The 18,055-nt window shown below is 31.2% G+C and overlaps 1 protein-coding gene across 2 annotated transcripts; it reads left to right on the top strand.

The window, feature by feature from the left end:
* Positions 1-15,098: 15,098 nt before the first annotated feature.
* On the top strand, positions 15,099-16,081 carry LOC18609888 (uncharacterized). 2 transcript variants are annotated; one of them, XM_088803859.1, is made up of 2 exons: positions 15,099-15,497; positions 15,583-16,081. In XM_088803859.1, the coding sequence occupies exons 1-2, from the start codon at positions 15,156-15,158 to the stop codon at positions 15,775-15,777; spliced, it is 537 nt and encodes a 178-aa protein (XP_088659985.1). In that variant the 5' UTR covers positions 15,099-15,155; the 3' UTR covers positions 15,778-16,081. The 2 variants fall into 2 exon arrangements, with proteins under 2 accessions (XP_088659985.1, XP_007045289.2); XM_007045227.3 differs by having other exon boundaries at positions 15,100-15,497; positions 15,598-15,955.
* The last annotated feature ends 1,974 nt before the right edge of the window (positions 16,082-18,055 follow it).

Below are 18,055 nucleotides of genomic sequence, written 5' to 3'. Positions count from 1 at the left end.
ACGGACTAGGTTCGATTTGAGTGGGAGTCTTCACTAGCCCGTGCGGAGGTTATCACCTCACGAGAGCGTAGCTACTAAACTCCCTCATAAAAATGACATAACCCGGGTGGAGGGTTTATGCATGAATGTAGAACGTGCTGTGTGTGTGAAGGAAATCATGAGTTCAAAGTAACAATCTCACATCCCTCTACCTTAAATCCCCACAAGTATTAGAAGTAATAAAGTAATAAATGCGAAATAAACTAATGTACCAAACAAAATATGCAGTACAAATTATTAATATTAAGGAAACAGTGGATTATTTAAAGCCTTGGATAACCTATTATTTTTTAATGGCTCGACTCTCTAGTCCCCAGTGGAGTCGCCAGCTGTCGTAACGTGCGGGTCTGGGAACCCGACCGCTATACGATGAACTGTGAAAACTCACTAAAAAATAAACTAGGAGTCGCCACCAATCTTTTTTTACTAGGTGTGATTGGCCACCTATTGACTCGATTCTAATTGATGAAAACTTAAATTAATTTTAAGCCCACCGAAAAGAACCTTAAACCGGTCTACAATTTTCTGGATCTAGGTTCGGGAGTACGGTTACGCCCGGGGAAGGATTAGCACCCCTCGGACGCCCATTCCATGAACGGTACCATTTTTAGATTATCCTATTGGGCTTTAATTTTTAATTTCACTAGATTTCCTTAATTATTATTTTTTATTTTATCTCCTATTTAACCTAAAATGGAATGCAAATGGGTGGCGAGATGAAATGCATGGCGTGAGATAAAAATGCCGGACAAATAACCTTTTATCGAGGATATTTTCCGAATCCGCCCATCATACTGGTGGGACTCGGGATATTCTCTCACCTAAGGAATTATCCGAGAAACTCGCCTTCGCAAATTCGACGAATAATTCCCGTCATCGGGGTCATCGTACGTTTTCTTTTTAAAATAATATTTTTGTGCATAATGAACCCAATTCGGGCAAAAGCCTTTTATTAAAGATGGTTCTCGAGCCCTCCCATCATACTGGTGGGACCCGAGGACATCTTTTCACCTAAGGAACTTTTCGAGAAATACCCGCCTTCGCAGGATCCCCGAAAGATCCCATCATCGGGGCTTAAACTCGGAAATAGAAATATTTATATGCAATGATATGTATGATGCAATACATACATGCCATGCTAATGCAATTATCTATGTTTTTTTGTTATTATTAATTATTTTTATTATATATTTTATTATCATATTTTCTATTCTTATTTCTTATTATTATTTTTTTTATACTTTACATTTTTTGTTCTAAGTTCTTATGTTTTCCATTTATACTTAGACAAATTGCTTATGATTCTATGTTATTTTAGTGAACAAAAATTATATATTTTTTATTATACTACTTTTATTTTATATATTTTTATATTTTTTTTATTATATTTTCCATAAGCAATCTTTTATTCAAACCTAATGCCTAAGATCTTATTTATTATTTTTTTATCTTTATCTTCACGTTTCTTTATGCCACTTAATACTCAATGTTTAATTCTGATTTAGTTATTTTTTTACTATTATATATTTATTTATTTTTATTTATTTAATGTCATGTATATTGTATTTTCAAATTAATTATTTATTATATGTTTAAATTGTTATTATTTTATCTCCTTTTTTTTTATCATTTATTATTTATTTATTATTTTTATCGAGTAATTTTTTTGTATCATCAAACTCTTTATTTATTAAGAATTTCGGAATCTTGAAATCGAGGCCCTCCCATCGTACTGGTGGAGCCTTGATTCGGATTCCGAGCCTAGGGAACATAAGCTCGGGATTGCGACTTCTCGCATCCCGATCGATTATCCCATCATCGGCATTGTTTACTTAACTTATTTAATATTATTGTGTCTTAAAATTCAATTTTTCCAAGGTCAATTCTAATACCTATCTTATTATAATTATTTGACTAGCTCAACTATATATTTTTTTATTTAACATAAAATGTTTCTTCCTTGTTTATTCTCATTCACTAAATATATTTTTATAATCTAATGTATAAACATATTTTATATGCTCCTTACATGGTTTTACCCAAGAATACCTCACCAATGTCTCAATAGTCTCCAATTTTTACTTAACTTAACCTTTATATATATATATATTTTTTTTTTGCCTATCATCTATTTCATTCATTTATATGTTTATATTTTATATTTAGATCTCTAGATCTATCACTATAAACATATTTTATTTAGCAATTTATTATTTTTTTGCTATGTGCTTTATTTTCCTAAGTTTCAATACCTCTAATAAATATTTTCTTACATTTGAATCCTTTTCTTATGTAAAAATTTTTATATTTATATATTCCTTTATTTGTATTACTTTCTTAAATCTCAAAAATAAAACCTAAGGATTTTAGAACATTACATTGAAGTATTAATCTTAAATGATTAAACAATAGTCCTACAAATAAATAAAATGAACCAACTCAAGCCATAAAAATTTAAGAGAAATGATAAATATTTTACCTTTCTAAGCTCCTCCAAATCTACAGCCCACTCCAATCAAGCCAGCAAATTTTATTCTTCCAAAATATGCCATTTGGGGTGGGAAATGGGAGGTCTACCTATAATACACTTTAAGAAACCCCATTATTTTTTATCATTTCTTCACTTTTTCCTCCCCTTTCTCTCTCTAGTGCCCAGCTACTTCTCTTCCTCTCCACCCGTTTCTTTTTTTGCTTTCTCACCCAAGATCTCCTTTTGCTCTCTAACCCAAGATCTCCCCCTTCCTCACTCACCCAAATCGGCGGCACTAAGAAAAAGCCCCCTGCCCTCTTTCTTTCTTCCCCTTTTTTTTTATTTGTGGCTTCTCCCTCTTTCCTCTTGAAATCTGGAAAATTTTTTGGTGTGCAGATCTTTTTTTTTTTTTTCCCCGAATGCTTCAGTGTCCCCTCCTTTATACCCGATTCTTGGGCTCTGGAGGGGGCACGCTCCACTACCTTGCCAGACGCGAATTTTTCCGCACCCTGCCAGTTGTACCTCACTCCCCTCTTTTTTCATTTCTTCTTTATTTTAATTTTTATCATTTTTTTTATTTTTCGTTTATGATTTAGTGTCTACAATACTGGTGGGATCCGAGGACATCTTTTCACCTAAGGAACTTTTTGAGAAATACTCGCCTTCACAAGATTCTCGGGAGATCCCATCATCGGGGCTTAAACTCGAAAACAAAAATATTTATATGCAATGATATACATGATGCAACATATATATATATATATGCTATGTTAATGCAATTATCTATTTTTTTGTCATTTATTATTATTTAATTATTATTTTTATTTTATTTTATTTTTTATTATTATATTTTTTATTTTATTTCTTATTATTATTTTTTCATACTTTACATTTTTTATTCTAAGTTCTTATATTTTTCTTTTATAATTAGATAAATTGTTTATAATTTCATGTTATTTTAGTGAACAAAATTTTATTTTTCTTTTACATAACATTTTATTAATCTATAGTTTATACCATTAGATATTTAATGATTAATTTTAAATTAGCTATTGTTTTGGATTTTTTATTTTTTTATTTATTTTGTATATTTATTTAATGTCATGTATATTTCATTTTCACAAATTAATTATTTACTATATATTCGAATTATTATTATTTTTTTTATCATTTTTTATCTATTGTTATTTATTTATTATTTTTATTGAGTAATTTTTGTATAGTCAAATTCTTTATTTTTTAAAATTTGGGGATCTTGAAATCGAGGCCCTCCCATCGTACTGGTGGAACCTTGATTCGGATTCCGAACCTAGGGAATATGGGCCCGAGATTGCGACTTCTCGTGTCCTGACCGATCATCCCATCATCGGTATATTATACTTGTAGTTAATATAATGATATTATTATTATTATTTTTAAGAGTTAACTTTCTAATATTGATTCTCATACCTATTTTATTATTTTAATACTTAATTTAATAATTTCCAATTTCTTAATTTAATCTATATATGAATCTTTAGCCTACCATTTATTTCATTCATTTATGTATTATTATTGTTTTATTATTTTTATTCTTGTTATATTTGTTCTCTAAATCTGTCACTATAAGTATATTTTATTTAGTAATCTACTTTTGTTTTCCATATATGCTTCATTTACTTAAGTGCAAATATTCTTTTCATTTTTAAACATTTTTATTACTATGTGTACATATATATATATATATATTATATTTTTCCATTAATATTTTATTTTAATATTTATGTAGTTTAGAACATTAAGCTAAAACGACTAAATCCTAATCCTACCTATTTGAACATTGATCCTAAGAACCAGCATAATAAAGCAGCCCAAATCACTCAACAAATTTGAGAAGAATAATAGAAGGGTTTACCTTTGTGGGTCAAATGGACCCAAACAGTCAGCCCAACCTACCGTCAGTTCCAAAGCACCGTTCGACCCTTTTGTGGCACCAAAACTCTACCAGCAAAACGGCACCGTTTTGCCTGTTGATCTTTAAGCTTCTTCTTTCTTTTTTCTTTTCACTTCCTGTTTTTATTTTCTCTCTTTAATGGCCAGCTACTTACCTTCTCTCTTTACTTCCTTCCCTTCTTTTCACCCCAAACAAAAACTCCCCCTATTCCATCACTGTCTCACCACCAAACGGATCTCCTTCTCTGCTGTCGGTCGGCTATCTCTTCACCATTCAAGTCCGTTCTCCACTTTCTTTACCACCGACCACCGAAGCTAGCTCTCTCTTTGCTCGAGCCGAGCTCTTCGTCGATCGAAATTTCCTCATCTCTCTCTCCCTATGCGCAGATCAGTATTTCCTCCTCTCTCTCCCTATGCGCCGATCGGACCTTCCCTATCTCTATCTCTTTCCTTTCACTCAAAAAAACCCCTTTCCTTACTAACCGGTGGTGACCCAGGTACCAAATGTCTCCCTAAAAATCGACGACAGCAAGACCCAAATCCTAATTCCCCTAAACAGACGACAAAAGACTCTCTCTAACAGTCGATCAGGCCAACCCAAAGACCCAAATCTCTCTCTCTAGTTTACTCCCCAACTGGCGGCGCAACCCATTCTCACTGTACACATTTTTTTTTTGTATTTTTGGGTATTGTTTGGTATTTTTTTTATTTTTTGTGGATTGTTTCTGGCTGCTAGAGAACTAGGATTTTTGCAGGTTACTAGGGTTTTTTTAGGATTGTCGATTGTGGTTTCTTCGCTCTTTTTTGGCCTTTCCCCCTCCCGGGTTGCTGCAGTGCCCCCTCCCTTTATACTCGTTTGTGGCTTCTGGAGGGGGCACGCTCCACTACTCTGCTAGACGCAAGTTTTTTGCATCTGGCACTATAATGGTGGTACTGGCAGGGGCGTCGCGCTCTGCCAGTACTCTTTTTTTATATATATATTCTAATTATTTAGTTAATTACTTTTTAATTAATATTTAATTTTGATTTATTATTTGTCAAAATTTAAGTGTCTACAATATGGATGCTGGTATTTTCTTTATTTTGTTCATGTTTTTTCTTCTGATTTGTCACTGTTGTCTTTCTTTCATTTTTTTGGATCACTACTTTGTTGCTTTTTTTAATTTATTTACGATTTTTTCGTTATTTAATGGTTTTTCAAATTTATCAAAGTCAAAAACTTTTAAGGCCCCATTTCATCCTTTGCTACAAACAAGCTAGCAATATTCTCAAACTTAGTGCTTGTTTAGTCTGACTTTTTTTCAACTTATTTACCTTTTAAAAGTAAAAGTCAGGCCAAATATAAATTTTGAAAAGCTCTTAAAAAAAAGTAACTTTTTTTAAAGAATAAAATTTTTAAAAAAAGAGCTTCAGGAAAAGCTCTTGTGAGGAGCTTTTTCTTCTCTTCTTTTAAAAATACAAGAGAATTTTTATTTTTGTTCCAAGAATATCCTCATCTGTTAAAAATAATTATAATATTTCCCTCTAAAAAAAATATCTTTTATGATAATTTTAACCAAAATTATAACTTATAAAAAAAACTTATAAAAAGAAATTTACCAAATAACTTTAGCTTAATTTTAAAAACTATTATTTTTTATAAGAGCTTCATAATAGCTTTTAAGCTAGAAAAAAGTCAGACCAAACAGGCTCTTAGAAAATTTATCTTGCAAAAGCTCTTCTGTGATATTTGTATTCAAATTCTTCATATACAAATTTGTGTATTTGACATCAACACTTAGCATTACCCGTCCACTCTTTTTCATACATTTCCTAACATATCTGTACCACAAGATATATAATAATTACAAAATAGAAGCCAAATGCTAGAGAATTTCATATAGAAAAAAAGAAAATAATCCTTACATCTACTTATCACCCAAAGTGGAGCCATTAAGCTTTTTAATAGCAGCATTTACAGTTTCCTCTTACTCAAATTGAATAAAGCCGCACATTTTACTCTTCCCATCCTCAAATGTGGCAACTTTGCAAGATATTACATACCCATACTTGCGGAATAACTCTTGCAGTCTCACATTATCAACCGTATCACTCAAATTTTGAATAAAACAAACCAAGTGCATATCACATTCAAAGTTCCAGTAAACAAGGGAAGAAAATGAAAGTAGTAATAATATTTGTCAATGTTAATTAACATCTGTTTTAGGCCCTAGCCTTTTTCGGTTTTGTGGGTTATCTATTAAAGTTTTTTTTTTTTACATATTTTATATTTTTTACTGGATATAAATATTTACATGGTTTATATAAGTTGTATGGGAAAAATTGATTTTATTTCAGTTATTCATACTCATGGTACAAAAAAATATTGTGTTGATGTTGTATTTTTATGATTTGAGATCTATGTTTTTTCATATTTTTTGTTTGTTATTGTAAATTGTTTGGTTTAACATGCACTTGAACATTATTGTATAATTTTTCAAACTAATTAATAAATTTGTTGAAATAGTTGGTCTTTTAATAATTGTTTGTTTCTTTTTTAATACTTATTACATGTTAAATTTGTTCTTAATGAATACTGCTTCTGATTTTTATTGACTGGTTTCATTGGTTATTTGTTTTGATTTTTATTTATTCCATTAATGTTGTATGTTGTTTGACAGATAGTCCTCAGTTAATTTGGTAAATAAACATTAGACTTGGAAAACTGTGAAACAAATGCTTCACTAAAATGATTATTGTGTGTTCACATTTGACTTACTCATTATTAGTTATGATTCATGTATACTTATAGTTTAGTTCATATTTATATATTATATTATAAATAGTTACATTTTACATTTTGGTTTTGTTTTGTGTAAAATGATGTTTATAAAATTTGACATATTTCCTTTTAGTTGTTGATTTTTACAGTTGATAATCTCGCTGCTAAAAGAAAATTTGCTTTGTTGAGCACATTACACTATAAAATATCTAAAAAAATTTTTATTTTAGAACTATTATGTATTCATGATTTTTATTTAAACTATATTTTTTATGTTACCACTGCTATGCATTTACGATTATTGTTTCAATTATACTTTTAATGGTTTGTTTTTATATGTATAATTGGATTGTCATATTTAGGATTATTATGCATTCATGATTATTGTTTTAGTTATACTTATAATGTTACAACTGTTGTATACATTCATGAGTATCATTTTAGGTTTAGTTTTAATGTTGCTTTGATTGTCACCTTCAGAACTGATATATTATAATATGATAACAATATTATTGGTTCTAATTTTTATTCCAATATTATTATTTATTTATAAGTTCATTTTGACTTATTCAGTTTTTGTTGTATAATTGATAAGCTTATTCAAGCAAGACAAAATAGATTAAAAAAAAGTGCATATATTGAAGGCTAAGAGATCAAGTAGGCCTAGCAATGCTATTAGAATTAGAAACAATATTTTTTGAAACTACTATAACTTCTATGGTTTTCACCTTCTACCCAATCTATTCATGAGAAAAGAAAATTCCATGCTTCATTTAATGCTTCTGCTTGCTGAAGCAATCATTGTCAAAGTAGTCCTTATATTAATGTCCTTAACACAATCAATGAGTTGACTAATGTTTATGATGAACATGTTGATGGTAGTACTTTTTTTTTCCTTATGTTTCCAAGTTTAAAAAATTTGAGTTTTTATTTATTGTTGCTATTCATATATTTATGGAAGTTTCAGAGCAATATGAGAATACTTCTATCATTTTATGCTATCTTTCATGCAAATACATATGTTTAAATTTTTTAATATATAAACATATTGCTACCTTTTCACTATGGTCTCAAATTTTCAAGGTATTTTCATTCAAATAATTGCTTTTATCGTAGTCTTTGTTATCTATGTTGTTTCTGCTAATTAAATATTTTTTTTATAATTGAGGGAGAAGGGATTCGAACCCTATTCTTTAGGCAGGGGGATCATGCACCAATCAATGAGTCAAATGTTCGAGTGCTTCTGTTAATTAAAATTTAATAATTAATACGTTCATAATTTTTCAGATGTTGCATACAAACATTTATTGAAGATAATGTAGGACAAATGGAGTTTGTTGCCCTTGGTAAAACAACAAAAAAATTAATTGGAGCAACAATTGGCAAACTTGCAACAGTCACCACTATTGACAAAATGACTTTTCCAGGTCCTACCTTTAAAGCCATTAAAACAAGTCATAAATTTCAAACTATTTGATTGTAATGAGATACAAAATGAAATTACTGCCATTTTATCTATTACCATTCCATCTGCCAGCACTCCATCTACATCACATTCTACCTAAGCAACTTTTGAGGATTTCGAACAACAAGCACCTCTATCACCAGTGAACACTCAAGTTGCAAGAAAACTAATCCCAAACAAATCAACAGCCTCAACTGCTTATGAAAGATAAATACAAAAAAAAAACAAAAAACAAGTATATAAATTTTCAATCTCAAGAAATACTTTGCTTTTACATTAAAAAAAAAGAAATTTAATGTTTATTTTCAATGCAGGACTACATCAAAAAAAGCACACTGATAGGCAATCCCAATCACTCAAACTTTTTTTTTTAACTTTTGCTGAGGGTACTTCTAATTTCTTGGTAAAGGCGACACTTTAGAATAGAGTAATAGAGCACACGCAGCCACTGACTACTCACCTACTAGGTCAAAATAGTTTTTGTAATATTCATATTAAAATATCATCCCACTCAATACTTGCATAGCCTTGAATTTAAGTGTACAATTTTTTGAAACAACATGAAAACAAATACGTTATCCACTTTTCTAATTATGTTAGAGTAAATACACGTAAGCTCTAAATGTATCAATACATAAAAAACTTTTGTTCTTCTGTATACTTATTACCAAATTATATCATTCCCATATGATCTTACCATACCAATTCAAAGACATTCTGTCAGGCCAGTAAAAATATGTATTGCAATATGAAATCAAATTATTGATTGTATTATTTGTCTTAAATTATGCTATGAATTGTTTATATACAGTGATTCAGTTTCATGTAGCCTTCCTAGCTGTTAGTTGTCAATTTTTTTTCTCAGAAAGATACCTCTATACTTTATATTTAATCCAGCCTTTTAAGTTTAATTATTATTATCTTATACATTGACATTGGAATTTGTATTATTGTGTCAACTTCAGTCCATATATTTAGTTGAGAAAAAAAAGTTTAGGATAACATTTAGACCTCCATTATTAATATAGTTTGCAAATTGATTGTTTTTCAATTTTCTTTCTAAGAAAGTATATTATCTATAGTAATAATAAAATTTAATAATTTTATTATTCTTTTTTAGAGAAGTTTAAAGTTAAAATCTTTTAGTTTTAAAAATCTTTTATATAAAAAAATAAATTTTATTATATTTTAATGATGACAAAACTCAATTCAACCTTCAAATTTTGTACCAATTTGTCCATTTAAAATGTTTATTTTTACAAAGCAAAGGTTGGGTGATTTATTTTATTTCATGGGCCAACTCCACCCACTAATACTATCGTTTTGTTAGTGGTGCTGCTTAACATGTTTTGCTTTTTTTAAAAAAAAATAAAAGTACTTGGAATAATATTTAAAGGTTTTGGATTGAATTGTGATTACGGTTGATTTAACGTGTATCTAGAATTGAAAAGAATAGTAACATAGGGTGTTTTAGTGGCAAAGTCAAAATTGTGCTCAATTCTACCATTGTGCTCCATCATTAAATTCGTTGCATGCTTGTTATGTTTACCATTGATAAATGAATGAATGTTTTAAAACCAAATCCAGCCTGATAGTGTTGACTAGTTATACGGTTGACTGGTATCAAACAATGCATTACTTAGATTAAATTGGAGAAGATTTGTTATTTTTTTGATGTAATTTTAATCATTTTGTTTACTATTATTTTTTTGTTTTCTCATTGATTTGTTATTCTCTTTTCATATGAAGAAAACTTGAATCAAAAGGCTGTTTATCCATGTGAGTTTTGCTATTAGTTAATTATTTTAGTTGTTTTTTATTTTTCATAAATTGTTTTGTTTTAAAGATAACTTTTTGTATGCCTATAATTGGTAAGAAGTTATGAAATTTAATTGCCATCTATATTTTTGAGGCTTTTTTTCTTTCAAGGCTGTAGAGTTTATGAAATGACAATAACATGGCTTTTGTTTATGCTTAGAGTATGAACTATATTTTTCTTAGTAAGGAGGGAATAAATGTATAGAATTTTAGAATACATTAACTACAGGATGCAAAACAATGTCCCAAAATGGCAAGGAGAGCACAACAGGTAAAACATTTGAAAAGCTGCACATATAAAATTTCTAGCTTTTTTTTTTACCATAGACTATTGGTATAAATGGAGTACAAAATTATTACTTGCGTCAAATGTTACATGAATCGGTATTTACAAGTATCTACAATTTAAGCTTTTGAAACATGTCAATAAAAACACATAAGAAGGTTATTTTCTTAACCTATCTTAAGTAAAATTCTTAAAGATTTTAAAATCATGTGGATCACAAATAAGAAAGATTCGTCTAGATTTTAGCAAAGGAGAATACCAAATTTTGTTAAAAAATTACTAACTGCGGGAAAACAATTCAAGGAGACTGCTTTTACTTTAAATGTTGACTAATTTTGATCTTGAGTAACATAAAAACATAGTTATATGCATGTGCGATAACTCACATTAGCATACTGCAGGACAATTATATGATAGACATGTCTTAATTTAAGCAAAATGGTTGACGTATTATATCACGGTTCATGAAGTGTTCTATTTCGAGTGAAACACCATGCAAACAAAATAATAACAAACATTAATTATATTCATCTCAAAATAATAAAAAATAATAAAGTAATAAAAATTCAAATATAATATGAAAATTTGTTAATAAAATTGAAACAAGAAAATTTTTTAAAAAATTATCAATACTTTAAAATAATTATCTTTGATTTATTATTACTATTATTATTTATAATTTTTTAATTTAAAATTATTCTTTCCTACTATTATTATCAGTATTTACAAGATTTTTCTATTAAATATCCTTGATCTGTAGTGCTACAATTTCAAGTATAATAGATGATATCCTTGATACAAGGTGTTATGGTACCAAGCATAATGCTTGATATTCTTGATCTATAATGATATAGTTCAAATCATTATACTTGACATCCTTGTTATGTAGTGTTACACTTCTAAGTCTAATGCTTGATATCCTTGATATGTGGTATTACGATTTTAAGTATAATAGATGATATCCTTGATTATTCTTAATTATATCCTTAATTTATAGTACTACATTTTCAAGCATAACACTTCATATCCTGGATCTATTCCAATTATAACATTTGATATCTTTGATATGTCATGATATCTACTTGAAATCCACTGCTTAATTAATTATCTTTGATTTGTAGTGTTATGATTCCAAGCAAAATGCTCAATATCTTTGATATGAAGTTCTACATTTCCTAGTCCAATATCAGTTACTATATTATCAAATTATATTATTCTCGTGTAATTTTACTATACTGATCTAATTTAAATCAATAAATTATATATATTGCCCGAACACATTGCCCAAATATCACTCTACTTATACTTGAAAGTGGATACACCCATCAAGTCAAAGCATACAAATCTTGGGTATTATGGTGCATGTAAATTGTCATTTCACACAGATAAAAAGACGATCTTTGCCATGAAACAAAATTATTTGATTTCAAATATCTCATTGCTTTCTTCTTTTAGAGGTTATAATCTTTTTAATTATTAAAAAGTTATATATATATATATATATATAACTAATCCCGTTATGATATTATGAAATATTTACTACATGCATTCCGTCAAATTAATTTTAACTAGAAAGCTATGTATTTGAGGAATTATTGGAAAGATACATACGATTAATTATCGAACTTCAAATCTTCACTGATATCTGTTGAAAAATAAAAAAATCTTTTTTCTGTATCTTAAAAGAAATTCAAAAAGGTTTTATGCATGTAAATATCTATGTCCTATAGGAAATATGCTTCAAGAAGGTTGCACGAACAATTCAATCTCTATTTGTTGATTTTGGTGATCAGTAAAGTGTATTAGTTAACAAGAAAAACTTTCTCTAAATAATTTGTTTTTATTTGTACCAATATATATATATATTTATAAATTATTTTTATTACCAAAAATTACTAATATGTAGAGGTGGATCGTAATGCCAAAATTTTTGGAAATTTTTTATTCATATGTTTTTTTTTTCATTATATAAATTAGATAGATGCCCTTAAACTTAGAATTATTTCTTTATTTTTTTATGGTTCCCAATTATCAAATGTGTAGTAAAAAAAAATTTAAATGTAAAAATTACTAATATTTATTAAAAAAATGTAAATAATTTACTAATCCTATAACATAAAGAATTCTAGCGTTGCCGCCATTGCCCCATTATAAATTTGACTCTTGACTCGCATGTCCTATCAGATTGCTTCTTCTCAAAATTTCTCTAATGGCTTCCGTTTACAAGTGCGGTAACTTATTCCACTACGTTTTTCAACCCCCGAATATTGCACTAGAACCCCATGACCCAACTCCCCTTTTCGTTCAACTTGAAGTAACCATCACCCTTGAACTCGATTTCAGCCGCCATTATTGCTCAATCGACCGCTTCACTTACCCCAACACCAAACCTTTCTTCTTCCAAGAAACCCTTCGTTTCGACCTCCACATTGTGAAAGACTACCACAGGGTTACTCAAATTCTTGGTTCCATGCTAACAAGACTGGGAATCAACCCTTGCTCTCTTGTGTTTGACAATGTCCTTGGTGAACTTATCGAACATGGACTTAGACTCTCAAACTGTACGTCCAGCATGGGACGTATAGTCTTGCCATTACATGCAGAGTTATGGGGAATACTTGTGGAACATGTAGACGAGGAGGTTTCGATCACAAGAGCTTTGGCGGAATCGAAATCGAAGTTTGAAACGAGTGGTTCTGGCGAAGGAGTCATCGGTTTAGAAGATGCTCGAGTCGAAGGTGGAGATCAGTGCGATCAAGAGGGTGAAGAAAGTATCAAGATCAAAGGGTCCGTGCATGGCGGTGATTAGCATCAACCACCTGTCTAGGGGAAGCAAGGGTAACATAGGAGAGTGGTTCTCAGGTTGCTGTGTGATGCCGCTGATGCAGGTCTGTGAGTCTGGTTTCTGCAGGGACAGTATGTGTTTGAGTGGAATCAGTGTTATGCGGTTTCAATTGCTGAATGTGTCTTGTTGGAGGGTCTGTTGGCTCGACTTTACCCTCCTGAATGCTGCTGTTTACTCCTTTTTGTGCAGGCTTAAGGTTTTTTCTGTAGATGTCTTGAGTTTATATGTTGTACAGGGTTTTTATGAAGGTCTGGTTGTAATGGGATGTTCACGGGGTGGTTTCAGAACATATGGCGGATGTATACTAGGCACCGGCTTTGATCCCAGGTGCAACCAGAATGTTTTCTTTTGGTTAGAGTCTTCATACGCAGATCAAGCTTTGGATGGGGTTCTGTCCTTCCTATCTCGGTTCTGCACCGCCACCGTTATTGATGTGTTGCTTTGAATATCAGTTTAAGACATGGTTTAATCAACTCGAAGGTTGAATCTTGTAAAACAAGAAGCAGTGACTTTGTTTACATTAATTAAACTGATCAATAAAGCCTAGGATAATTATTAAACAATGCTTGTAAAATAATGTTAAATTAGTTACATTTGCAGAATTTTACCAATGGAATCATAAGATGATATTCTTGGAACTATTAACATGATGGAACAATATCAATAAATTAATCACCTCCGAACATATATTGCTAACCAAACCAAGCCACTTAAGTCTCTACAACTCAAGCCAATTGTCATAGAATGGTCTGTCCTTCATGTTAATGCTAGAGGCATGAGGTTTTCGAAGAAAGGCTAAGAAACTGAAGTGCTGGCTGTGTCTTGAGCTTTTAATACAGATGATTTCTGGGCATGGGATCTGTAATTGGTTTGGTTGCAGTGAGATGATCACAGCCTGTTTCTCAGATTCTCTTTGTTATGGTTAGGAGCAGGCACTCTGGTTCTTGGGGCTATTGCTTGATCTTATTGGCAACAGAATGTCACTCTTTTTCTTTATGAGCAGGGGAAGCCATGGCAGGGGCCTTATCTCCTGCAATGTGCTATCCTCATCACTACCACATGTGGCAGTTTTTTGTACTATTTTTCCGGTTACGAATCGTTCCTTGATGCTTTTCAGAAAAAAGTAGCAACAAGCTTCCAGCTCTTTCATTTGCTCCAGCTGTTTCTCAGGTCCTGCAATGGCTTATTTTGAACTGACTCCTTCCCGTGTGATCAGTAAATAACCAATTGATATACTTGGAAAATAATTATGGTGAAAGGGAGATTCATTTTGTTTTTTTGCTTTACTAGTTGCAAATCGTTGGTAATCCTATGTGTCCCTAATTTAAATACTAAGTTTGAATTGGAGTCTTCTCTCTCTCCGAATCTAAATAGGACAGAAGAACTAAAGGAGAAAGAAAAGTCCAAAAACTTGGTAGAAGAAAACAAAACAAAAAGGAAAAAAAAATCCCAAAAGTTGAGTGACAAAAGTGGCACCTTATCTATAAACTATATCCAAAGCTGAAGGACTCTGGTTCGACATATCTGGGTCTATCATCCATGCTGAAGCACATAGGAAAATTGTCTATGCTATCCTCACCTTCGATGCTACCCATCCTCCCTAAGGCACAAAACTCTTCAAAAACTGATCATGTGGCCACTGTCTCCACCATTAAAGCTTTTAAAGTCATCAGCAATCAAAGAGCTTTGCAAACTTGTTGTGGTGCAAGAAGAAGAGCAGCGAGATATGACGACGAAGACGATGATGAAAGTGGTGAAGAAGAACATGGCTACAATGAAGAGATTGCAATACTTGAGTTGTACAGTCAGTCTGTTAGAGGGGAAGCTTTTCTTGTTCATGCCCTCGTGGATGAACAAGAAGTAGAGGTCCTTATCTTCAAGGTCAGTTTATATCCTTTTCTTTTGTTATATATGTTATCTCTTTATTTTCAAATTTCAAAGCTTTTCTCATTGTTTTACTCAAAAGTTTACCATAATTCAGGGGTTCTCCTCTTGTTTGAGCTATTGGACTTCACCAGATCCATCAAGGAGTGTAATTCCAGCCAGAGCAGTGATAAAGTCCATAGACAGAATCAAAGGTCCTTTTGATCCTTCCAGCATGGAGTACATTGAGAAAGGCCTTGAATGGGAATCCTTTAAGACCCGCCTAGCCCCTACTTAGCAGAAAATTGAGGGATCTTGATCCTGTTCAGCATTTTGGAGACGTTGTCTCACCATTTTGACAGCAATTTCTAAGGCGTTTCTGCCTCATGTAAAATCAGTTTCATCCGCATGAAACAGGGAGTCATGCTCTTCATTTTCTTCACTTTGCTTCAACCTAAGCAATTTGTTCTCTATAACTTGGTTACATTTGAGGGGCTTGAGCATATATGAAGGCTACAATATATATGCTTAAGATCTACTAGATATAGTAGTTTGGAAACAGGGATATCATAATCAGAGAGTAACTAAAAATTTCCTACAAATGACATTGAGCAACTGATATATGCACCATCTATATAATTGTGGCTAATTTAACATTTTCCAGCACCAACCGCATTGTAAGACAACACATCCAGATTACCAAAAAAAAAAAAAACTGCCCACAATCTTTTTCCAGCTTAATTTGTCTTGTATCTCATCAATGAAACATGATTAAAGAATATAATCTGAGATGAACTGAAAAATATATAACTTTTCTTATTTTACCTATTCTTTCATGTTTTCTGTTACATGCACTAGCTTTTCTATTAAACCATTAATATATAAATCTATTCCTCTTTTATTTAAAAACTTTAATTGATAGTTCACGAAACAAAGTTATTTGGATTTAAATATCTCTGTTCTTTCTTTTTTTTAGTAGTTCTTGTCTTTCAGGTTATTGAAAAATTTTATATAATTTTAACTTGCCCCGATTATGATATTATTAAACATCTACGAAATGCACTCTACCAAATTAATTTTACCTAAAAAGTTATTGTTATTTGAGGAGTTATTCGAAAAATAAATATCATTGATTAAACAATTTTGAATATTTGCTGATACTTTTTAAAAAGAAAAAGAAAATACTTTTTTCTGTAGATTAAAAGAAATTTAAAAAGGTTTTATGCATGAAAATAATGATGTCCTATAAAAATAGGGAATAATTTACTACCCCTATTAGAAATAGAATCCCAGAGCTTACCATCATTGCCCCATTATAAATTCGACTCTTAACTGGGATATCCTATCTTCTCAGAATTTCTCTAATGGCTTCCTTTTGCCACTGCGAAGGCTTCTACGTTCAGGTTTTCCAACCCCCGAATATTGTACCAGAACCCCATGTCCCAACTCCCCTTTTTGTTCAACTTGAAGTAACCATCATCCTTGAACTCATTCGCATCCAGCATTATTGCTCAATCGACTACTTCACAGATCGCCCTGACACTGAACCTTTCTTAGCCCAAGAAAGCCTTCGTTTCGACCTCCACGTTGTGAAAGACCGGCAGCGGGTTACTGAAATTCTTGGTTCCATGCTAACAAGACTAGGAATCAACCCTTACTCTCTTGTGTTTAACGTTGCCATTGGTAAACTTATCAAACATGGACTTAGACTATCAAACTGTACGTCCAGCATGGGACGTATAGTCTTGCCACTACATGCAAAGTTATGGGGAACACTTGTGGAACATGTAAACCACGACCAGGGTGATCCGATCACAACAGCTTTGGCGGAATCGGCATTGGAGTTTGAAACGAGTAATTGTGGCACGCTTCCAGCGAAGGAGTCATCGATTAAGAAAATTCTGAAGAGGGTTAGAGTCGAAGGTGGAGAGAGTACTGTAAAAGATCAAAGATTGCAAGATATGTTCGGAGGAATTTGAGGTTGGATCAGTTGCTTCTGAGACGCCCTGTTTCCATACTTTCCATGAGGACTGCATTGAAAAGTGGCTGAAGCAGAGCAATAACTGTCCTATTTGCCGGTTCGAGTTACCGACTTGAAGAGTTAATTAAAGCTTTCTCTTTTTGCCTCTAATTAGTTGAAGATAAAACTCTTCAAGTTTTTGGATAACTTGTAAATTGCTTTTAAAGAACTTATGTTAGTAAATAAATTGTAAGATTAATTCATTACTTTTTGTTGTTTCATTGATTTTAGTTTGTTTTTTTAGCTGTGTTCTGTTTCTCGTCTTTTTCAGTTTTACTGAAATTTTTGTTTATAATTTTTCTGATGCAATTTTTGATATGGATTTTTTATTTCTCATTCTTTTTCATTGTTTTTATGTGTTTATTATTTAGTTATTTTACTTAATATGTTTAATTGTGGTCTGTTTGCATTTTTTTTTCTCCCGTGAATTACCAAAATCATCCAAATTTCAGTTAGATTCTTCACGAATATCAGTATACGATATGGTCTAATCTATGGAAATTCAGTGAAAGAATGAGATAAGAAGATCAGGGAGTGCAGAACACTAAGAATTTTG

Source organism: Theobroma cacao, chromosome 2 (genome assembly GCF_053813885.1).
Source record: "Theobroma cacao isolate CCN51 chromosome 2, ASM5381388v1, whole genome shotgun sequence".
Classification (NCBI taxonomy): domain Eukaryota; kingdom Viridiplantae; phylum Streptophyta; class Magnoliopsida; order Malvales; family Malvaceae; genus Theobroma; species Theobroma cacao.
The sequence above is the reverse complement of the archived record's forward strand: the minus strand, read 5'-3'. Positions and strand labels throughout refer to the sequence as shown.

What these genes read in the sequence shown, in the direction of transcription:
- LOC18609888 (XM_088803859.1), top strand. Translation starts at nt 15,156, where the DNA reads ATGCTGAAGCACATAGGAAAATTGTCTATGCTATCCTCACCTTCGATG. An exon ending in TAGAGGTCCTTATCTTCAAG is followed by an intron (nt 15,498 to 15,582) that starts GTCAGTTTATAT and finishes TTTACTCAAAAG; the next exon opens with TTTACCATAATTCAGGGGTT.